Source organism: Centruroides sculpturatus, unplaced genomic scaffold (assembly GCF_000671375.1).
Source record: "Centruroides sculpturatus isolate CEXI.00-Female unplaced genomic scaffold, Cexi_2.0 scaffold1115, whole genome shotgun sequence".
In the NCBI taxonomy this organism is placed as follows: domain Eukaryota; kingdom Metazoa; phylum Arthropoda; class Arachnida; order Scorpiones; family Buthidae; genus Centruroides; species Centruroides sculpturatus.
In genome coordinates this window covers 238,426-262,650 of record NW_019385567.1, presented here as the reverse complement: position 1 = coordinate 262,650, position 24,225 = coordinate 238,426, and the positions used below count along the sequence as shown (strand labels likewise).

The window sequence follows — 24,225 nt, the reverse complement described above, 5'->3', positions numbered from 1 at the left end:
ACTCAAGTGAAAACGAACGAGGTGAATTCCTGATAGCAACGAGCTTTGGTGAGCTTCGTAGCAGTGAACGAGAGAGGTGTCCGATAGGATTTTGAAGTTATTCGATTTGTGGATCGACGATTATAGAAAGTCTTGAGAGTTTGAGGAAATAGGTTCCTAGTATATTGAGGTGACGATTAGGATCTTTAATTTATAAGAATTATTGTTTATAAGTTAATTCTTTGATTTTGTCGAATTCCAAAGGGGAATAGAATTAAGTTAGAAATAGATTGATTTGAGTTTGTCGGATTGATTCTTGTTGAATTTCATTGAATAAATTATTGTTTGATTTTTACTAAATACTGTATATAGTTTATTACTAGAAGTTTAATTAAATATTTGATTTTGTTATTGACAAACTTTGTCATTATTTAATTCGGTGCACGCTTAAAGTCCAGGCCTGGCACACTAACGCGAATCCGCGTAAAGTACCCGTTAGGGAACGGCTATTTCCAGCACACAGTAGTGTCGATAATCGTTGGAAAGTCGGAAAAATAATATAGTACTTTACAAACATAGAAGTTTACTGCATCCCCACACAAACTTTAATTTGACTTTCATACAGAAAACAATACACACATTATGCAATGTAACATGAAATGTTTGTGCAGAGCCTGAATCAAGGCTGTTGCCACAAGATAGAATGAAACTTTTATAATGTTGTTAATAGTCATTGTTCATTACCATTAACTTACATCATATACTTAAAATAATCAAATGCCTTAGTATTTCCAGCAACAAAGTATTTTATAAAAATAATAACGTTTTCACCAACACATTTTAGAGCTTGCACACCTAATTTGTTATACTTCGTTTTTTGTATTTGAAGGGAACACATATTTACAAGAAAGAGGGGTTCCAATGGGGAGCCCGATATCCCTGTTATTACGTAAACTAGTATTATGACAATTAAAAAGTAATGTACTGACCGTCTTTATAAACGACATACTTGTATATGCAAGATATGTTGATGATGTTTTCATTGTTTGGAGGAATAGTAATAGCGCTCAATGTTTCCTTAATAAAATTAATAACAACCCATATGGTTTGACTTTATCAATGGAACAAAAAAGTGACATTAATGTAAATTTTCTGGATCTGTCAATCACTTAAATATGCGGAAATTTGGACAGATATTTATCGAAAGCCTAGCTATCTACCTATTATTATACCAAAGAATTTCTTTGATCCTCGAAATTTTAAGAATGCAGCCTTTCGATCATGGATAAAGTGGGCGTATACCCACTGTACGAGTATGTTTGACACACACAGAGAATTAAATTACATACGTACAATAGCTGTACAACAGGGATATCATATAAGTGAAATTAATGCTCTTATTGCTAAATATTGTAATCAAACAAATAAGCAACCTACAACTAAGAACCAAGGACAAAGAGTAGTTCTCAACTATATACCTTTCCTACACTCGACGATTAAAAAATTATCTCACAAGAATAATTTAAGAATTATTTATTGTCGTAATCCTACGATTCATAGAATTCTACGAAATGATAAGAAGAAAGAAAACTGTAACAATATTACAGGAGTGTATTCTATTCCTTTAAGTGACTGCCATTTTAATTCAGATCTCGTTTACGTTGGTGCCACTATGAGACTTTTAAAACAGAGGCTTAAAGAGCATAAGTATTCCATTACTAAAAACTTGGACAGTACCGTCCTTGCAGCCTTCACTAAACATCAAGATATTAACGTACATTGGGACAAAGCATCCATAATTAGAACTGCCACCAACAAACAAGTACTTAAACATATTGAAAAACTTGAAATTTACAAGGCCCATATTGACAAAGGATGCATCAACCATAAAGATGCAGAAAGTCTATCCTTTGCATGGAAATCTTTTTACCACAACAATTAATTTCCTTAATACTTTATTTTATTTAATTCTTTACCACAACGATTAATTTTCTTAATATTTTATTGTAATTTAATTTTGTTTTTAGTTTTATTTGATTTTTATTTTGTTGTAATTAATTTCAAATTTTTAAACCGTTGTATTGCTTGCATTCTATTTTACGTTTGTTTTTGTTTTAAAGTGGCTTAACCGAAGAAAACTATTAAAAATAGTCGAAAACGTTATTATTTTTATTAAATACTTCGTTGCTGGAAATACTAAGGTTGTTTTGTGGCGGTACGCCATGTCTATGTACAGTACATAGGGGTTAGATATAAGTTTTATTTTTTTTAAATCTTTTGTCTTTCACGTCAGTTTCTAGAACTTTCTAACCTATTGTTTCTCTACGGGTGGGGGACAACCTTTGTCTAAGAACGAAGGGAGAAAACAAAGGGATACTAAGAAGTCCCGAGGACGTCAGGAAAAAAAAAAGACATTTTTGCTGGTCGGCGTCCGAGAAGAGCAGACGAAGAAAAGAACAAGTCGAAGTTTGTCGCCGAATGGGACAAAGGAGAGACTTGGAGTCGTCTGAAAACGGACAAATAAGACGGACACCCAGATCGAGGGCTTCGAGAATACCTTGAATTCTCAAGAAACGGTACAGGAAGGAATTAAGCGCAAGATCCAAAATAGAGAACATCGGAGACTGTCGAATTACCCGGGTACCCCCATCAATCTTTTCTTTATACTTGTCTTATCCCTTCGTATATCTTATTTTTCACTCTTCTTCTTTAGTATGTAAGTTACGTTAAGGTACTTTAAGTTAGTCGTAATATTGCGGAGATATCTCTCAAAGTAAACCTTGTATTGTCGCGAACACGTGTCTCCCGCCTTTGTAAATATAAAGAATATATCGGGCTGTGTTGAAAATATACGTTTACCATAGTTTGGGATCCAAAAGAACCAGGTGTAAGAAGGAACACGTGGTAAGTAACTAAATAAAATCCNGCGGAATCGACACATAGCTACAATTTATTTTGTGTTATTTATTTCTGTGTTTGTTATATCTACGGAGACTCGAGCGACTCTATGTGGTGATTTCTTGTAACCGTGAACGAATCAAAAGACGAGATAAGATTAACGAGAACATTTATTAGCTTACATACATCCGACTTGGATTTTACACAAATTGCAAAATTATACCCCGAACCCCGACTTACGAGGTTATCTCTCAGTCCCACCTATCGCGTAAGTTCGGGGTATTACTGTACAGTGATACTTCGACTTACGCAAACCCGGAGTTACGCGATTTTCAAATCTCGTTGATTCGTCTTTTGTTTGAGCACCACGCAACTCTCGATTACTCATTCCCTCCACACTATTGTTCAGCTTATTTGTCGGATGTGTCGCGTAGAATCGACACATAGCTACAATTTATTTTGTGTTATTTATTTCTGTGTTTGTTATATCTACGGAGACTCGAGCGACTCTATGTGGTGATTTCTTGTAACCGTGAACGAATCAAAAGACGAGATAAGATTAACGAGAACATTTATTAGCTTACATACATCCGACTTGGATTTTACACAAATTGCAAAATTATACCCCGAACCCCGACTTACGAGGTTATCTCTCAGTCCCACCTATCGCGTAAGTTCGGGGTATTACTGTACAGTGATACTTCGACTTACGCAAACCCGGAGTTACGCGATTTTCAAATCTCGTTGATTCGTCTTTTGTTTGAGCACCACGCAACTCTCGATTACTCATTCCCTCCACACTATTGTTCAGCTTATTTGTCGGATGTGTCGCGTAGAATCGACACATAGCTACAATTTATTTTGTGTTATTTATTTCTGTGTTTGTTATATCTACGGAGACTCGAGCGACTCTATGTGGTGATTTCTTGTAACCGTGAACGAATCAAAAGACAAGATAAGATTAACAAGAACATTTATTAGCTTACATACATCCGACTTGGATTTTACATACATTGAGAAATTATACCCCGACTTATGCTGTTATCGCTCGGTCCCACCTATCACGTAAGTTTGGGGTATTACTGTACTTAATTTACTCTTGAGAAACTTTGTAACAAAAACATTAACATGATTAACTTGCCCATTGTCAAGAAATACATTATTATAACTCCTTGGCATCACTGTTGTTAATATTCCATGATATGGAACTCCCATGCAAGTTGTGAATTGATTAACTTCCATGCTGATTTTCTTTGAAGATAAGATGGTTCCAGTTTCCTTCCATCTCTCAGTGCATCAAGCATTGAGGACTTTGTGTCCATATCTTATGTTTCCAAAACAGTGCCTTGCCAACAGAATAAAAGAAAAGTATATATATGGAATAAAGCACAAAATTGCTATGTACAACTTATCATATAGAAACATTTTTTGATGGAAAATGTAGACTTTATTTTTTTTTAATTTTTTACAAAAGGAAAAGCATTTCAGGCAATTTTAGGCCAAAATTATAGGAACATTTAGAGCCTATCAAACTCCCGGTAACATAAGTGATAAAAGTTTATAATTAGATGGTAGTTGGTAGCCTTGCCTGAACATTTAACAATATGCAAAACTAATAAGCAGTCTATCATATAAACACTAATGTAATACTGTATTGTTAATTAATCTAAGTTACATTATGTCAGAAGTAATAAATGCAGAGAGTACAATTAAACAAATTATAAATTATGTATCTATAAACATTGTTCCTTCATCTAGATCAGTGCTTCTCAAAGTGAGCAATATCATCCCCACTGGGGGTATATGTGGGGGTATTTGAATTATCCAAGGAGGACGTTAGCTTTGATAGGAGTCAACAGGCATGATGGTGTACGGTACAACAAGGATTGACTTTATTTATGTAATTGTAATTGATCAGCAAAAGCTTTTGAAACATTCCAAGTATCTAGAAAGGGTGAATGCATTAATTTCAAGGAGAAAGAGACATTAACCAAAGCACGGCAGTCTAGTTGATAACCCGATGAGGCAAGAGAACGACATAGGCTTCATTTAAAAAACTTTTGTTAACAACATATGTAATTATTTTATTTTAATTTTGTTTTTTTAAAATAGAATAATTACATTATTATAATTAAAATAATTATATTAATATTTTCATTTTAAAAATACATAAATTATTTGTTTGTAAAACTTTCATATGTGAATCGTTTGTTTTTTGAATTTTGTAAATTTAAAAATAGCAGTTATAGTTCTACCATTAGAACTGTTCTTTTCTTTAATTTGTATTTTAATATGATTTTAAGCTGAGGCAGACCCCTGAATGGGGGTCGAAAATGTTTGTTTTCATTAAACTACTACTGGAAAAGTGTGTAAGGTGTAGTGTGATTAATATTAATTTAATTATAAATATTAAATTTAGCAAGAAATGGTATAGAAAGTGCTATCCAGAGCTCTGGTATATCAAGTGTGGGAGAGTTGTATGGCAACATTGATGTTATTAAAAGGGACATTGTTGTTCACGTGAACAACACTGGACCCTTATGAACATTGTTGTTCTATCCCCACAGTATTTTAGGGAAAAAAATTTGAACATAATTCTCCAACACTTGATATACCAGAGTTCTGGATAGTGCTATTTAATTCTATTATTTTTATTAGTGATACTCATTGTATATCCACACTTATTTTCATAACATTGTATAATTTAACACTCCTAAACCTTATAACTCCAGTAATAAACATTTAATATCAATATCGAGCCCTAATAAAACGGGCTTTTACACACCACACTAGATCTGAGGACACTGAGACGGAGTTAGAATGCATTCAGAACATAGCATTATAGCACGGATATAGCAGGAGCCTGGTACACAACCTTTCCCGCGCATACTCCACAAGAATGGCCACTAACTACACTTCTAACACGCGGGTAGCGACACACGAAACACACATCATAAGTAGCATACAGTCTCGTGTGGTGGTTGAGTACAACCACCACCTCAACTCCATTTACAGGGAGATTGCCTCCCATACTAATACTAAGATTACATACAAAAGGCCAAACACGGTATATGGACTACTCCGCAGTGGCAAAGACAAGATAAATAGAAAGCAAGCACCAGGTGTTTACATGGTCCCTCTCTGGGATGACAGGTTTCAAAGGGAATTAGTTTATATTGGGTCTACAAAACGCTCATTGAATAAAAGATTGCAGGAACACAATTATGATATCGTTAATAAAAGGCACACCACCGCCCTTTCAACATATGCGACTGAACCCGGCATAAGAGCTGACCTACATGAGGCCAAATTGATTAAACTTTCTCACCGTGTAGAACACTTACGAAACCTTGAGGCACTTGAAATTTACAAGGCCGTGTTATGCACCAATTGCATTAACTCTAATGATGCCGGTAATGTGTCACACGCTTGGAAATACTGCTATGAATGAACTGGCAATGCCCACACTAGCGGTTATAAGCCACACTTCCATTTGATATATTTATATATGTCACTATAGAAACGTATATATCGCATTTATGTCATTATATGTATGTCAACGTATGGATCACATATAGGTCATTATAGGAAAGTATGTATCACATTTAACATGTCGTCGACATGGCAATGCACATGCATAACTTTTTATTCTTTTAAATTACGGTGATACTGTTCCATTTTTTGAAAATAATTTTAGAATTTTTGTTCTATGCATTCACATGTTCGAATCTAACGGTTTTTAAACCTGAAGAAGAAAGACCAAATGTATGGTCGAAAACGTTAGTTTGATATTAAATGTTTATTACTGGAGTTATAAGGTTTAGGAGTGTTAATTTATATACTTTCCAGTATTCGAGTAAGAAGATTTGGGATATTGTATAATTTTTGTAATCTCATATTTGTTATTTATGTTCAGTTCTTGTGCACGAGAAGAAATTTGAAAATGTTCTATCTCTAGAATTCTAACGTTTTGCCTGAAGAGGACAGTTACATATTGTCAAAGGTGAAGTGAACATATTTTTCAGTAACACTGATAATAAAAGTAAGTTACACAACTGTCTATTAGTATTTGGTGTCTGCTGTTATTTCTATTTTTCTAAAGTAATAATCTTATTCTTAAATACAAAGTTAATTATGATGTAATTAAGCATAAAAAAATACTTAAAACTAAAAAGAAACGAAAGAAATGCATTAATTTTGAAGAAAAAGCTTCAAATTTTATTTTCCTTTGTCTTGCCTTTCTGTGAAATTTAACACCGATGAGTCATTGTTTACACAGCTGGATGACCTTGAGAACAGCTGGAGTCAGATTTCCCGAAGCATTCTCATATACGTCTTGGGAGGACAAGGGTTTAAAGTAGGGTGAATATGAGCGATGCGTATATTTTTAAATATTTTTAAAAAATTAAGATTTTAATTGTGATTTCTGACCCCCCTAATTAATTAAATTAATATATAAAAATCGATTAATTAAAAAAAATTAAAAAACTATCGGAGGTCGTTTTTGACATCAGAAACTAGCTTTAAATAACTTTACTGAAGGAAAATCCGTGCACTACAACTTAGGAACCATGAAATAAATTTGATAAAAAACTCCCATTAAAAAACATATAAGCCTTAATCGAGCCTTATCAAAGGCTCATTAAAATCGCGATAAAATTTTTTCGCGCAGGTAAAAATTTTTGCAAAAATTTGTGGAACTAAAAAACATTCCAAAAATTGAAAAAAAAAAAATTTTTTTGTCAAAGTGGCCTTAATTAACTACCGAATTTTACGTAACGCTATGTAAACTTGACGAGTTATCTCGTCAATGGGCGTTTAAGGGGTTTTTAAAATGTTACATTTTGAAATTGTTACACAATATATCTATAATTTGACAACTTACAGAATTATTAGCCAATCAAATTTACAGGTTTATTTATGTGTATTTCCTTTTTTGAAACTAAACAATCATACTGTACAGTCTTAAGAAACTATAAGACCACCACATTTTTTTAGTTTTCTCAAAACTAACAATGTATAAATGTCTATTATTTTGAACAAAGTAAATACAATAAACAATCACATTTTGAACAATTAGTTCAACATCTTAGCACATTTTAATTATTAGTTTCACAAAAGTCAAATTTTTACCATTAATAAATTATGAGACTACCATGAGAAAATGGTTTAACATTTCCTTTAAGAAAAATTTCTATCATTCACATAATTGTCCATTTTCTTTGATGTCACATGACTAATTGTGACATCAAAGAAAATTTTAATGGTTTTCCTAAGTTTATTTTTAAGTGACTGTGATTAAACACCATGCCAGGAGAAAGTGAATTGGGAGAAGGAATCTGGAAAATTTATTATCATGCTGGTGCTAGTTACTCAAAAAAATCCATAGTCAGTCTCCTTAATTACTGTTTTTATACAGTCTCCTTAAATACTGTTTTTTGACCTCATAGGTCAAAAACAGTAATTAACATGTTTTGGAAAAAAAGTAAAATTACAGACAAAACAAAATATCTGGTCAGAGAAAAATAACTTGGTCCTCATGGAATTATAGATATGTTTTCGGTCTGGCAAGTCAACAGAACATGTACTGTACACGAGAGATTTCACAACTTGAGGCAAAAGTTTCACATGTAACTGTTTAAAAAACATTAAGAAAAAACAAGAGTGCAAGTTATATAAAACTAAAGTATAAGAAGCAAGCAAGATTAGAACAGACCAACTATATATCTTGGATTAAAAAGTGCAACGTGGTGTTTTCTGACAAAAATAAGTTCATTCTTGATAGCCCAGTTGGAAATATTCTATATTGGCACGATTCGCAAAAGGTGCCTACGGAACATCTCATTAGACAAATGTGTCATGGTTTGGGAAACATTCTATTACGATGCTTAACTTATTCTTTAAAGTTAGTATTAAATTAAAATCTGAAAATTATCAGGTGTTATTGGAAAAACATTTGCTCCCATTTACATCACATTTTACAGGAAGAAAATGGTACTACCAACAAGGTAGTACTGTCAACTCAAAGATAATTCAAGACTGGCTTAAGACAAAGAAAATTAATGTTTTACCGTGGCCATCAAAAAGTTGTCACTCAAATCCCACTGAAAACCTTTCGGGGTTTAAGTTAAAATGTATACACAATCAAATTGCCAATTTTCAAGTGTTCAAGAACTTAAATGTGAAATTATGCACCAATGAAATAATATTGAAAATGACCTACTGAAAAAATTGATAGAATAAATGCTAAATAGGCTATTCAAAGTGATAAAAAGAAATGGAGCAAAAAATAAACTATTAATCAACAAAACATTTACTTCTCAATCTTTGTTTTGTCAAAATTCAAAACTGAAATTTTCACTGTTAATTTATTAACGGTAAAAATTTGACTTTTGATAAACTAATATCTAAAATGAGTTAAGATCATCAAACTAATTGTCAAAACAATTATCTTATCATATTTACTTTGTTGAAATAGTAATTGACCATTAAACATTGTTAGTTTTGAGATAACTAAAAAAATATGGTGGTCTTATAAATTCTTAATAGACTGTATAAATTTCACTATAAAGTTTGAATTACTTGTTGACAGTTTCATTACCAACAGCATCCAGTTTATCAGTGTTTTGAGCATTTTCATTCCAAAATATGGTAAGATAAAATAGTAAACAAGAGAAAACTAAAGATTTTGCCAATAGCAGAAAATGTATCCATAGAAGACTAGTGAAAAGCAAAAGAGAAATAAACCAACAATGAGTTGCTCAATTTTCCCAGCAACATTTAAAATTTTGGTGATCCCATATGTTGTTATATTTTATTAAAAAACTTTATATTTTTAACTATTATAAAATAGCAAAAACCTTAATTCTGAAGACAGGGATGAGTTTTATGAAAAATTTTAAATGCTATTCAATACTAATGACTAAAATCATCAATAAGTCCAACCCTATTGGAGATACACGTGACACCCATTATCTCCCCACCCCCTCAACTACCAAAATTTAATAGATCACCTAATAAATATGATGTCTTGACTGGAGGCAAAAACCTAGATCAAAATCTGTTTTAAAAGAAAGCTGATTCAATTAAAATGCTTTTGATAAATAAAATATCATGTGAGAGCAGGTTGGGAATTCGACCAATTTAAATAAAATCAAAACCTTTAAATGATCCAGCAAATCATTTTAATATCTTAAAAACGCTTTCAAATGCTTTAAGCGATCATCCTCAGTTATCATTTTGATTTTATTTATATAGTGTAGTCCAGTAAGAAAGTATTTGATTTATTTATTCAACCAATTTCTCCAATGATCACAAAAACAGGAAAATAGAATGTATAATAAAACTAAATATCACACAGGTACAGCTGGTGATATTTACAACCAAGGTAAAAACACTTGACTGTAATGGTGGATTTGTGAAAAATTCAATAAACAATTACAGCAGGGGTTTGATCTCCAAATTCTGTCTCGACTGGCCCTGGCAACAACTAGAGACCAATCGAAGGGTTAGAGGATAAAGATCACAACTAACCAGAGTGCCCAATCACAGATACAAAACCTTTAAGAGGCTCAAATTCAAAAACAAAGAGCTCTTACTTTGGTGTTTTTCATTCACAAGGATAATCAAATCATCTTCACCTCACCAGGCCAGCAGAGATCTTCCCACTGAGAAAAGAAGGAGATTTCCTATGTCCAGGAGCTCTTTGGCTGGGACAGAGAAACTTTTATCCTGGATACGAGAAACAACAAAGTGTGTTCTTCGCACTCTCCATCAGGGACAGTCCATTTAGAACACTGATCCACCAGGTAAGAGCGACCAACTTGGAAACCTCACCACAAACATCACATCCCATCTGGATGTGATGTTTGTGGTGAGGTTTCCAAGTTGGTCGCTGGATACTGTATGTCAATTTAGTTTTAAGGACCAAAGAAAATCTCCTGATTTTTGTAAAATGTCTTTTATATATTAACTAGCTGCAAGATCCCGCTTCGCTGGGTTTTTATTTGTATGTAATAGTATAGTTTTTTATATATATAAAATACTGTTTTTCTAAGTAATCTAGAATCTAGCTGCAAGGACCCACTTCGCTGGGCAAAAAGTAACGATAGTGAAGATTAAGATAATTACATTATAGCTAATCTTACCCGTTTTCACAAAATGCAAGAATTAGGTCCCCCGTTTCCAGACTAATTAGAGAATTTTTACGTTTAGTCAAACGAACAAATTTCAACGTTTCTGGAACGTTTTCAATCGTTCTATAATCGAACCAATTCGAATTTTATGTTCGAATTTAATTCGAACAAATTCGAAAAAATCGAACAAAACATTCGAAATAGAAAGCCACTTTCAACCACTTTCAGCCTCATATCTCCCGCACCCTTATAGCTATCGAGACGCAACCACCCCTATGCACGAATGGAGACTTGGGGCTACCACCACATACAAACACCATTCACGTGCGATGTGTAGTTTTGGCATAAAAGTGAAATATAGGGACATACATGTCCATTTTTATATATATATATAGATAAATGGGTGTTAATAGTAAATGGAGTTTGTGCCTCTGTGTCTAACACCATCACCTATATGCACTGTTCACACCTTCTCACCATCCTGAATGACACCTCCTCCAAAAAGGGAGTGTCAACCTCAATGCTAGGAATATCGGGCCTGTGATAAAACATCACGGGGATCCTCCACATAAACATACCTCCCTGTAAAATTTCAGAAATTTTTGACAAAAAACCCAGAAGTTAAGCTTCAAACAGTGTGAACAAAATCATGCCCCACACACAAACATACAGAAATTATCCCCAAAATAAACATTGCAAAAACCTAACAAACTAGCGAGAAAATTATACACAACGAATAAATGTTTTTGCCTGTGTTAAATGGGCATCATCAGGCAACAAAGTGATGATGCCCATTTGTTGCGTGACAATGCACATTTAACACAGGTTAAAATGTTCGCACTTTGTGTATGATTTTCTCGCTGGTTTGTTAGGTTTTAGCAGTGTTTATTTTTGTCTAATATTAACCTATTAACCAGTTTTAAAGTAGCAGTTGTTAAATTACCCCCAACTTTTTTTGTATTTCTTGACATTTCAAGGTGTCCTAAGACAATAAATGTAAAAATCTGGGAGATCGTGCTTTGGTGGTCGCCATACTTTCCCTCTGTATAACAGCCAGAAAGTAAAAAATTGCAAAAGAATTTGACATTCCATTGGGTACACTCTCTCTACACATTTGAGAAACAAGAAAAAATTTCAAAATTTCAGCAAACAACAATCAGGCAAAACAGAACAAAATGCATAAATGAGCATATCCAGATATTGAAAAGTATCTAAAAAATAATCAAATATAATGTATTTAAGTCTAACTATATTATTTGTATTGTGATATTAATGATCATATTAAAATAATGGTAGTTTCCTCAACTCAAAAATCTCCCCCCTCCTTCAACTTTGAATTATCAAGTCTACTGTATAAAAAATATTTTACATAATGTACAAAATAATAAAACAATAAAATAGTTTTAAATTAACAATAAAAGTACCTCTTTAAAAGCAAAACTCCACTTTTTTATGATTTGGCTAATATCTCTTTCTTCTGTTTGGAAATTTTCAATTACATCCTTAGCCAGTTTACTGTAGTAGTGATCAGTCTCTTTCAAAACAAAATCCTCTAATTGGTTGAATAAATCTGTTATTAGAAAAAATTGCAATTATATAAAAACAACTTAAACAATAGTAAATTTAAACAAATAAATAAATAATAAAACAGCTTAGAAATCAATTCCAGCAAAATTGATTTCTAAGCTGTGAATTTATTCTCTGACATTCCCTCCAGTTTCTGTATTTTGTTGCATAATAAATTTAAACATCAAACTAAATAAGAATTCTCTGAATAAATTAACAAAATAAAATAAATTTAATTATCTAAAATATGTAAAAACAACAAATTAAACATAAAATTAATTGTGTCATTTGAATCATATAGATTCATAAGAAAAATAAAATTTTAGGAATTAAAATTTTATTTATACTACTAAAAGTCTGAGACTGTTTGGTTATTATCAAGTACAGAAAACAAATGATGCAAAATACCACTATATTTTTAAAAATCCTATATCCCAAACAACAATAGGAACAAAATAAAACATGTTATGTTAAAATCGAGCAATGGATTACAGTTATTGTTTTTTCTGAAAATGTCGTCATTCCATACGTCACTGTTTTAAGTAGCCACTTACTTTTTTTAAATTTATATAACTCCACCAACAAATCATTCTTGTAAATAAATGTTTACTCTTAATTTATTCTGTGTACGTCGGTTTTGACAAAATGGCTGCACTACCCAATGACGACCCAAACGAGACTGAAAACATTTGCACAATTAATAAATTCAGTGCTGCAGTAGCATTGAGATTTTTGTGTGAGTTATCAATAATATGAGTTCTAATTATTTAAAAGTTTTTTATTTATATGCATAAAATAGAATGGCAGTCTTTGTCCTCTATACACTTCTAAACCCTTTGATGAATGTGCACCCACAGTTTACCAACCCTCCTCGGAAAAAATACAAATAAAAATTGAATATTAGTCTTATTTGAATAGAACAAAGATTTTTTGAACATCCAAGAATAAATATTTCGAACATCAATAGTCAGATCTTTGAAGTTAAGAATAAATGAAAATATAAAGAATCTAGCATTACCCACAATGCACACATTCATATACTGTTACTTGGCATATATTTAAAAAAGGATCTCCATGCCACAACTTACAGCATTGGCTTTTACTTCGTCCTGTGGAACTGAAATTAGAGTCCGAGGTATATTTCAAAGGAAAAATCTGTAAAACGAGATGTGAGGCAGCATTATGAATTTATAAAATGCTATTACAGTAGAGAGTCAATTATCCGAAAGAATTCCAGTCGGCAAATTTAAATTTTTGCCAGCGCTGTGGCGCTTCAATCTTTGGCTATGTCTTGGGCTACTCAAATATTTTATGTTTCTGATACTAAATTAACTTCTGAAGTATAATTTTTTATTGTTTTTATATTTTCCAATATATTTATTTTGTTTGTACAAAATAAAAAATACTTTTTAACGATACAATAGTCTTTGTTAGGCTTAACATTGACGAAAATTCAACGCAAAGCGGCATGCAACGGAGAAAAATTTCAACATGGGATAGGTTAATATATTTTTTTGTACATAATCGGTTATCCAAAATATTGATTTTCCGAACAACCCCAGTCCCCCATTGATTCGGATAATCGATGCTCTACTGTATTATCTATTACGGTATTGTTATAAATTTTTAGTATTAAGTAATCCAATGAGTCACAAGAGGTCTATTAACAATTAAATGCAACATATTTTACTTTATTTGATCAATGTAAAGGTACAAAAAATATTCAATCTTGTCAGGGGTACTTAGTTCATATAAACAATACAATGGCAATTCAATTATTGTACACTATATAACTGGATTGCGATTTTTTGTTTTTAACTGTGTATTAGTAGGGTATGCAATTGGAATGCACACAAAAAAGGAATTTTTCAATATTCCCCAGCGGGAGGAGAACATTAAGGCTTAACCGGAAGAACGGCTTCTACTGTACTATTTTAGATGCAATTTTTGTTTTCAACTACGTTTAGTCTTCATTAAGTACTTAGGTGCATTAAATTGATAACATTTCAGACATTGTTATAAATGCTTTTACATATTTCGATTTTTTAACCAAATGTTCAAACAGTTTTAAATTCAAATTTGTTATTGCATATTGGTTTGATTATAGAAGGATTGTAAACATTCCAGAAAATTGATCAAATTGAAAATACAGTAGAGCGTTGATTTTCCGAAAGTCAATCCTCCAAAACGTCAATCATCTGAAAGAATCCCAGTCGGCAAACTTAAATTTTCGCCAGTGCTGTGGCGCTTCAATCTTTGGCTATGTCTTGGGCTACTCAAATATTTTACGTTTTTGATACTAAATTAACATCTGAAGTATAATTTTTTACTATTTTTATATTTTTCAATATATTTATTTTGCTTGTACAAAATAAAAAAANCTAAAGGCTGGTATACACGGTAAGGAAATCCTTTGAGGATTAACCGTGATTTTTTTTCTATCTATCCATTTTTAAATAAAAATAATTCTTTATACGTTGGAAGATATTTTAATAAGTTTTGTAAATTACTATGTTCGATCCAGTCAGTTATATCCGAGTTTTTTTCGTCTGTTAAGCGCATCCTTTGAGGATTTCCTTACCGTGTATACCAGCCTTAAACGGGTGAGGTCGGTGCTCTGTAAAGCGCGTGCCCAAATCTGGCTTTTTGGAATCTGACAATACAGAGATTCCACTCCGCCACTAATATTCGAATATACAATAACGATATTATTATTTTTTTTTCACGTGTAGTATAGAAATTTGTAATAAGATACGTAATGCGGTTATAATAAAATATTGCGCGATTATTTTTATATAATTAAAATTAATATGTATTTATATTTTATAAAATACAGGGGAAGCGGCGCTTCCACCGCTTCTAATGAAGGCACGCCACTGCGGGACAGCTTCCACGGCGAAGATATCCGAATGGTGTAAAGCAGCCAGATTAAAGTCATTTACACATGGCTTTGCAGAGCACCAACCTCGGTTTAGCCAGTGGATGCTAAACACCAAAATATTAAGGCCGGGAACACGCACGCGTAAAATTGTTCGGCAGAAAACTGAATCAGAAATCGGCTTTCGGTTCAGTTTCTGTTTTACGCTTTTATGCCAGAACACACACGTAAAAATTCTGGCCGAATAGGAAACGTCATACGTAGTTTAGTAAAATGGCACCGTCGGTATCTGATATTATTCCACTCAATCGTTGAGGATTTGAAGAAATGATTTTATTAGGAAATATTTTGAGAGCGCGATTTACGTGGATTTAATAATTCGTTGATTCCGGAACTACAATTTACTGAGAATACTATATACAGTAGGTAAATTGTATTTTTTTACATATCGTTTTTTGACGTTATTTCGAAATAATAAATTTTAAAATCTTCAGATTTCTGAGAATGTCACCAGAATTATTCGAATATTTGCTGTCGAAAAAGAAATACTCGATGGAGAGAAGCGATATCTGCTACAGATAGATTGGCTGTAACATTACTGTTTGTTAATCTTTCGTACTTTGTAAAATCAGTTAGGTCTTTAGTATACTTTTATCATAAAACATATAAGTTTTTAGATTTATTGCTACGGGCGAGACAATTCGAGGCCTCGGTTTCTCATTTAGAATAGGACGATCGACAATTGCTAAAATAATCGAATAAACTACGGGTTTCTTCGATTATAATTATAATTTTTTTCCCGAATGTATAAATTAAAATCGTTATTAAATTTAAATAGCAATTAACTTATAAATTGCTATTATTTTTATTATAGGTTATTTGGAACAATTTAAAGAATGATTATATAAAAATGCCAGATAGTGAAAACGAATGGAAAGCAATTGCTAAAGGCTTTGAATCTCGTTGGCAGCTACCACATTGTTGCGGGAGCATTGATGACAAGCATATACAGTACTGGTTCAATGTCGTAAAAATTGCGGAAGCTTAAATTATAATTATAATGGGTCATTTGACAAAATTTTATTAGCTGTGACTGATTATGAATACAAATTTATTTCCGTGGAGCTTTGTTTCATGAGTGGTGAAAGTGATGGTGGGATTTTTCAAAGAAATTCTTTTGCAAAAAAGCTTCTAGAAGAAAAATTAAATCTTTCAAATGAAAATATATTATTCAATTCTAATAAAGTATTCCCATATTTCTTTGTTGGAGATGAAGCTTTTCCTTTTTAAAAAAGTTTAATCAGCTTTCACTCATCCCCAAAAAGTGTTTAACTATCGCCTTAGTAGAGCTCGTAGAAAATGCTTTTGGAATTCTATCGATGCGCTTTAGAATTTTTAAAAGACCACTTAATTATAGTGAGAAAACAATAGAAAAAAATAGTTGCTGCTGCCCTTGTTTTAACACAATGTTTTATTGACAGAAAATGCAAGTATTTACAATCCCCTTCTCCGATTATGATAATGATAATTTTAATTTTAACCAAGTTTATGGCGCCAAAATGGAAATATTAATTCTTTACATTGTTCTTTTGGATCTAATATGCATGCCATACACGCAAAATCGTTGAGTGACGAATTAGCTATTTACTTGCGTAATGAAGGATCTGTACCATGGCAGAATAGCAAGATATATCCAGGTGTATTATAAAAAAAATTTAAACAATTCGTATTGTATAAGTTAATATTTGTAATTATACAGTATAAACTACTTAAATTTTTCGTTAGTAATAATAAAAACAATTTTATAAACTTTGAAAATGATTTTATTACTTAGAGGCAAATTACATCTTGACCTTCAACTCTAACATTAATAATTCAATATTTTTTGTTGCATTGTATTGATCTCTTAAATCCAATTTTTTCAATCTTCGTTTCAAGGATTCGCAAAATAAATCAATTTTATCAGGCAATTACCTAAAATAAAAAAAACTTTTAAATCTGTCATTGTTTTGTACTATATTTTGCCTACATTCATAAATTTGAACTTTTCAAAGAAAGGGTATTTGTTTTTAAAAAAAATTAGATTACTACTTTTTAAAAAGCCAAATATCCTTTTTTTGAAAAACCGAAAGAAAATTTTTCGAGAATTCTTCACAATTTCTCTTCACATCATAGAAGTTCTATCGCACAAACTCATTTTTCCAATTCTGTTTTTTCTTTTTTTTTTAATTACGATGCAATCTTATTGCGCATAACCGTACTAATTTCCATATTTTTACGTGGTGGATACGCCACCTCGTAACTAATTATTATTAATATTCTAAGCCAATTTTCATTTATTTTTACATTTTTTATTTCTAAGAATCGCTACACTTTCTTTAAATTTGCGATTGTGTGTTATTCTTTCTTTATGAAGGATGTTTACGTTATTTTTATCAATGTTGCAATCATTTAACGTACAGTGGTCGCGAAAAGCAGAGTTAATTCTATTACAGTATATTTCAGGTCCGCAATATGTTCTTTCAATCTGACTTTCATTTTTCTCTTGGTTTCACCTATGTAACTTTTTCCATCACTGCAAGTACAAGGAATCTGATATACGATGTTCCTACAAGGAACATTGTATATCAGATTCCAGTCTCGTAAAACTTGCTCTCCATTGCTTAAAATTCGTATGTAATAATTTACGCTAAAATGTCGACCAGTGTCATTAAAAGGAAATTTGTAATTATGCAATGGTTTAGGTNGAGAAAAATTTCGACATCGGATACGTTAAACTATTTTTTCGTACGTAAATCAGTTATCCGAAATATCAGTTATCCGGACAACCCCAGTCCCCAATTGATTCGGAAAATTGACGCTCTACTGTAGTTTGTTTGATTTTGAGCAATTCTCATCATTTTCAGTTGTAGGTGTTATATAACAATTACTATGGTTGTTGAAATACTGAATATAAATGGGGTTTGCTTGCAAAACCTCCTCAGGCAAAGTCGCAGGTAACAGCTAGTACAATATAGCCTATAAGCATGTGTATGTAAAAATTTATTTAAATTAATTAAAAATCTACTAATGTGAGGTAGATAATAAAGACTTATCACTCCAGTGATAATAAGCACAAACATCCAGGTATCAATGGAGTACATTTAATAAAAACGAGAAGGGGTGTACATTAAATGTTAGTCACCACTTGTTCTCCAGATGTTGCCTGTACCACACCTCCCTCATAACTGCTCTGCATCTTGTAGTAATGCCACCTTCAAACTCCATCTTACTACTATTATGGTATGTAGATATAATTCATTTTGTAAAATAATTACCTTATTATTCCACTAATTTTAATACTGTTTATAATAGTAACCATTACATCAAGCTACCGTGTAATATTATGAAGCCGCCTTAAGCCTGTCTTCTCTACACCCATTTACTGTTCAATGTTCACACCTTTATAATGGTTCCTTTGTCTTGTATAATTTTAAGTATTATAACCTTTTTATATGTATACCAACTGAAGAGGGACTATTCCGACAGTCCGAAATGCATTTTAGTTATTTCATGTTAATTGCTAATGTAATTGATTTTAATGTACACCCTTCTTGTTTTTATTAAATGTACTCCATTGATACCTGGGTGTTTGTGCTTATTATCACTGGTGTGATAAGTCCTTATTATCTACCTCACACTAATTAGTAGATTTTTAATTAATTTAATTATACCAAGGGCAAAAAGCAATTTCTTTATATGAATATTTAAATTAGTAACATTAGTGTGCATCTCTTTATTTAACCTTTTTTCAGGCACGAACACATCCTAATGACAGTTTTCTATTTATTAAGTATGCCACCTACTCCAAATGCAAGTTGTCAGTCTAGAGGGGAGGAGTATTCTCGAAGGGATGACTGCACAATACAATAGAGGAGTTGGGTATGTTTTGGTTTTCAGTTTCTGTTTGATGTTGTTAGAAGAAAGATGTATAACCTGTTCTCACTCCATATCACACCTGCTTGTGTTATAGTGGTATCTGTGGAAAACATTTAAGTAATTCTGTCATCTTTTAAAATTTTTACTTATATGCTTGGTAGTATCAAGAATTTAAAAATATTTAGTTTTTGAATAAAAGCAAACATTTATTTTATAATGTATATATTGTATCTTATAACTGTTATATTATACTTGGTTTATTATTTCATATGTTTTACTAACATGAAAAGACTTGTTCATTTTTACAACTGATCTTTACAGATATTAACTTTCAATTTCAAGTACAATATTTTTATAGGCCTAATATCATCCAAGTAGAAGGCATTCCTTACATACTTCAGGACCTTTCAGAAGATAAGGAAAAGAAAAATGACAAAAACGGGATAGATGAAGAAAGTGAAGGTGATTTAAGTGTGGAAGAAATTTTAGAAATTATTCACAAAAGTGAATTTAATGCATGGATTCTGATGGTAACAAGCTGGATACTGCTCATAGTAGTGACAGAGATGTTTATGTTGGTAAGGATGGAAAAACAAAGTAGAACAAAAGTCATGTTTCTAATTCTGGCAAAACTCTTCAGAAGAATATTCTCATAATTCTTACCAGAGTAAAGTTGTGCACTCTTAACATTACTAATGAGTCTAGTGAATGTTTTAAATTTTTCACAGAACATAGGATAGAAAAAACTAATTCCTGTTCTAATTTGCAAATTGATTAGTCTAAAAATAAATATAATGACACAAAATTGCAAGCCTACAAGCAAAGAGAAAATTATGGCAGAGTTCAGAGCTCTTTTCTTGATTGGAGTGAAGAAAGATAATCACACATGTTATGGAACTTTAGGCAACAGACAAACAAAATTGAAATATTGAGAGATCTGATAAAAAGGTTTCCATTTCTTCTTCGTATGATGTGGTTTGAAGACCACAGAACAAGACTTCAATGAAGATGTAGTAAAAAACTCCCAGCTATTCAATCGATTTTTTATACATTTTTAGAAAAGTGCAGAAAAACTATGAATTGAGCAAATATCTTACCATTGACAAGCTGTCGATTGCTCTCAGAGGACAATATTCTTGGATGAATTATATAACTAATGTTTTATACAGGAAATCTGGAGATTTATATTGGCACTCAGCCAGAAGTGTAATACAAAGTGTCAAACAAACCTAGCAGTATTGTTCAATGTCTAGTGAAACCCTACAAGAAACATAACCAAAATCTAATGATGGATATTAGTACACCGGTTACAAATTATCCGAAAAGTCCTTGAAAAACAAAATTACAACATTAGACACCCTCCGAAAAAATTAAAGTAAATATTCTACCAGAATTTCTTCCTACAAGAAGTAAGGAAGTTGGATCTTCACTATTTGGATTCCAAAAACAAACAACACTTCTTTCTTACATTACTAAAAAGAACAAGTGTGTAATTATATTTTCCACAGTGCACAATGGTAAGAAAATAGACGAGGAAACTGGAAAGCCAGAAAGAATTTTAGATGACAATAAAACAAAAGAGGAGCAGATACCATAGATAAAATGCGTGCAGCACACAGTATGTCAAGAGTAACAAAAAGATGACCAACAGAAATTTTTTTCCAGTCACTCAATACAGAAAGCATAAATTTGTGGATAGTGTACTTGTCCTCGCATCTTTATAATGCTCCAAAAAGAAAATCTTTCTCAAAAAATCTAGCCCTTCAACTAACAAAACAATGCTTTGGAAAACAATCTCAAACAAAAAAATACTTACCAAATGACAAAAACATTTTCAAAAGCACTGTACCACAGGCAGCCAGAAAGCGAACCTTGAACCAACAACCAAAAAATCAAAATCTTCCATAAGTCCTGCCACTATTCAAAAAAGTCACGCACTTCCAAAACACGTGATAAGTGTGGCGATTTCATACATTCCAGACATTCCAAAAGTGTTATAACGAGGAAGAGCCAGGAGATATTAGCAAAAACAGCAGTAGTATTACACATTATAAACTCTAGTATCAGTTTATTTTAATATTATCTACATTTAAAAATACACTTTAATAAATGATTACAAACACGTATGTTTCTTTTCTCAAAAATATCACCTAATTTTTCCAATTTTTCAAACTAATTTATATTGTGTTTTAAGTATATATCTTCCTTTGTTCAAATAAACAATTAAAACATACAATAATAAAGAAACAAAGGTAATGCATCATTTAATCCAAATTATGAACCATCCATTGGCGAGACAAGTTCTGCCTGCCCGTATTAAAAAACAGGATGCTCCTGACAAAAGTTTAAAATTTTTGGTTCCGCCAACAATTAAAGCACTACTTGCAGTGTCATTTCAATCTGTAAACAACCATTAACGGTACAAGAACCGAGGCTCATTCACGACAAAAATTAAGCATGAACATAAAACCCAAAACCTGCATCATTTAATGCAACCATTCACAAGTTACATAAGCATAACCTTAAACTTAATCATAAGACATTAACATAAGTAAAGCTTTGGTGTGCAAACTTTAACTCCAAGTTTTTATGCTATTCGTGTAGTTTAAAACAAGAAACAATGGCTCAAAGGAGACGATCAGGTCTTCATCAGAGCCACAGAGCATACCCGTAGGAGCAAAAAAGCCAAAGGAACCATTCCTCTACACGAGACCCTTTGAGAGACTGCAGGTCGCATCACTCGGCCAACACCGCCATGTTTAACTATTTAGCCCATGCCACCTTGCCGGCTTCGAGTAGCCCTCGACAGTTTGCGGAGTACTCGACATTATAGTAGTTGGACGATGCGGGGGTTCACCCCCACATCGTCCAACTACTATAATGAGGTGCCTACTATCGTTTGAGGTGCCGGCCATCGTCACACCAAAGCATACAACCACGTGCGGATTGTCCATCCAGACCGGCCGTCACAGGCCCGAACGACACAGACTGCTGAAAATATGCAGTATACAGACACGTTAAAAACAAACCTTCAGAAGCGAATATCTGGCAACACATACGGGTACAGTTCCTTCAGCTTTTTTGCTCGTACGAGGAGTCTACGAAACCCCGTTCGGAGTTTGAATCTTACCAAAACAACGGTAGCAATTTCGAACCTTCCGCCAATAAAATTTTCCTGATTCGACAGAGAAATCCACCGTCAACGGCACCACACTCCAAGTCCTCCCGGCGATTAGGACGGACCGCGGAGAGACGACAGCATATTTTGCACCGGTACCAAAAGCCAAAGGAAAATCTAAAGCCATAACAGACTACGACAAAATGACAGAGGATTGGACGCACGTCCTTCACACCAGAGAGCAGTACCCTGACTTTAGAAAGTATAAACACAAGCATCACAGGAAAGCCACGCGGTTCCGTTCCCCGAACACCGGGAGTTCGGTCGCGGGTTCGCATTCTGCCCGGAGAGACCGGTCGAGTGGAGTTTTCCGGATTTTCTCCAGGTCCGTAACGCCCGAATAGGCCTACCGGAAGGCATTATTTCCCGGTCCCCGCGTAGGGCCAAGCAGTAAGCTCGGGCCGGCAAAAACGGATCGTACGATGGCAGCCTCGGAGGGAAAGGCGCTCGAAGCCCTCCGTATTAACGCAGACAAAGAACAGGAATAGGTGATGCGAGGAAAAGTTTTTAACTGTAACTCTTCCGACGAGTTTTCTGTTATAGAAAGTCGTCGTTACCGGAAGAAACAAACGTACGATGTTTACCTTCTTGCACGTAAAAAGGCAGTCCATGTTCTTCCAGTTGTCGGTGGCCAAATTCCGCAGGAGACGCACTCAGAGGAACGGGTACTTCCATCGGCTGACATTTTTCTTCTCCCGCCACTCGATACCGGAAAAAAAACTGCTTGGGCAGCGACTCCGCCATTTGACAATGTCCAACGACGTCGCCCACACGCCGCTACCCTAAAACGGGCGGATAACGTCTGCCATAGCTGCGATCGTGCGCCGTCTGTCGACAGCCATAAGTAACTACGTAAAAACTGCTATACAGAACGTATTTTGTTTCCTAGTTTTTATCCTTTCGAAGTTATGAAAATTTAATGTCTTAAAGTTTTAATTGATAAAATACAGTGGCGCGCCGTCCTTGGAAGCGGTGGAAGCGCCGCATCCCTCGTATTTTCTAAAATATAAATACATATTGCGCGATTATTTTCATATTTGAACGTACTTTAAATTAATTAAAATTTATATTTTATTATAACCGCATTACGTATCTTATCACAAATTTCCATACTACGTGTGAAAAACCGATAAGATTGGTATCGTATATTCCCAATGGAAGCGCCGTATTTGTCGAATACGAGACAGCAGGGCGTGCCGTGACATTTGATGATAGGGAAGCTGTGTTTTTGTAGCAAGCCGACTTCCAGGGGCAATCAGTCAGCGATGGTCTAGGGTCCATTCGTATTCGTTTGTTCGATAAGCCAGTAAAACCGTAGACTTCTCTAAATGTATTTTTAATTAACAGATTATCTAACGCACTTAATAAATAAGCGAGTTCAATATAATTAACTCTGTTATATTAGATTTAATAGATTCTCTACGCCCTCTAAATGCCAATTCTCGTTTCGATAACATCTACTAATTAAAATATATCTATTAGCCGTAACTATCTGGTTATAATTTTCAATATTTATTTTATATTGTGTACTAATCTTAAATTCTACTCTATTTTGATTTCCAAATTGCTTCAATTTTACGAAAGATTCGATGCGAAATTTAGGATTTTCGTGTCTTTTGCCCGCTTTACTAAAATTATTTAAATCGTCAAAGCCAATCTCATTCCACACACTA

The 24,225-nt window shown here is 33.1% G+C and overlaps 1 protein-coding gene across 1 annotated transcript in view; it reads right to left on the bottom strand.

Annotated features, from left to right (window-relative positions):
• The window catches only part of LOC111640187 (protein C12orf4 homolog), a 30,002-nt gene extending 6,608 nt beyond the window's left edge, over positions 1–23,394 (bottom strand). The window contains exons 1-2 of the mRNA XM_023386190.1: positions 23,137–23,394; positions 12,437–12,582 (exon numbers count right to left, since the gene is read on the bottom strand). Coding sequence (XP_023241958.1) covers positions 12,437–12,582; positions 23,137–23,296 — 306 coding nt within the window. The 5' untranslated portion in view covers positions 23,297–23,394. The remainder of the gene's footprint in view (positions 1–12,436; positions 12,583–23,136) is intronic.
• Positions 23,395–24,225: the final 831 nt, after the last annotated feature.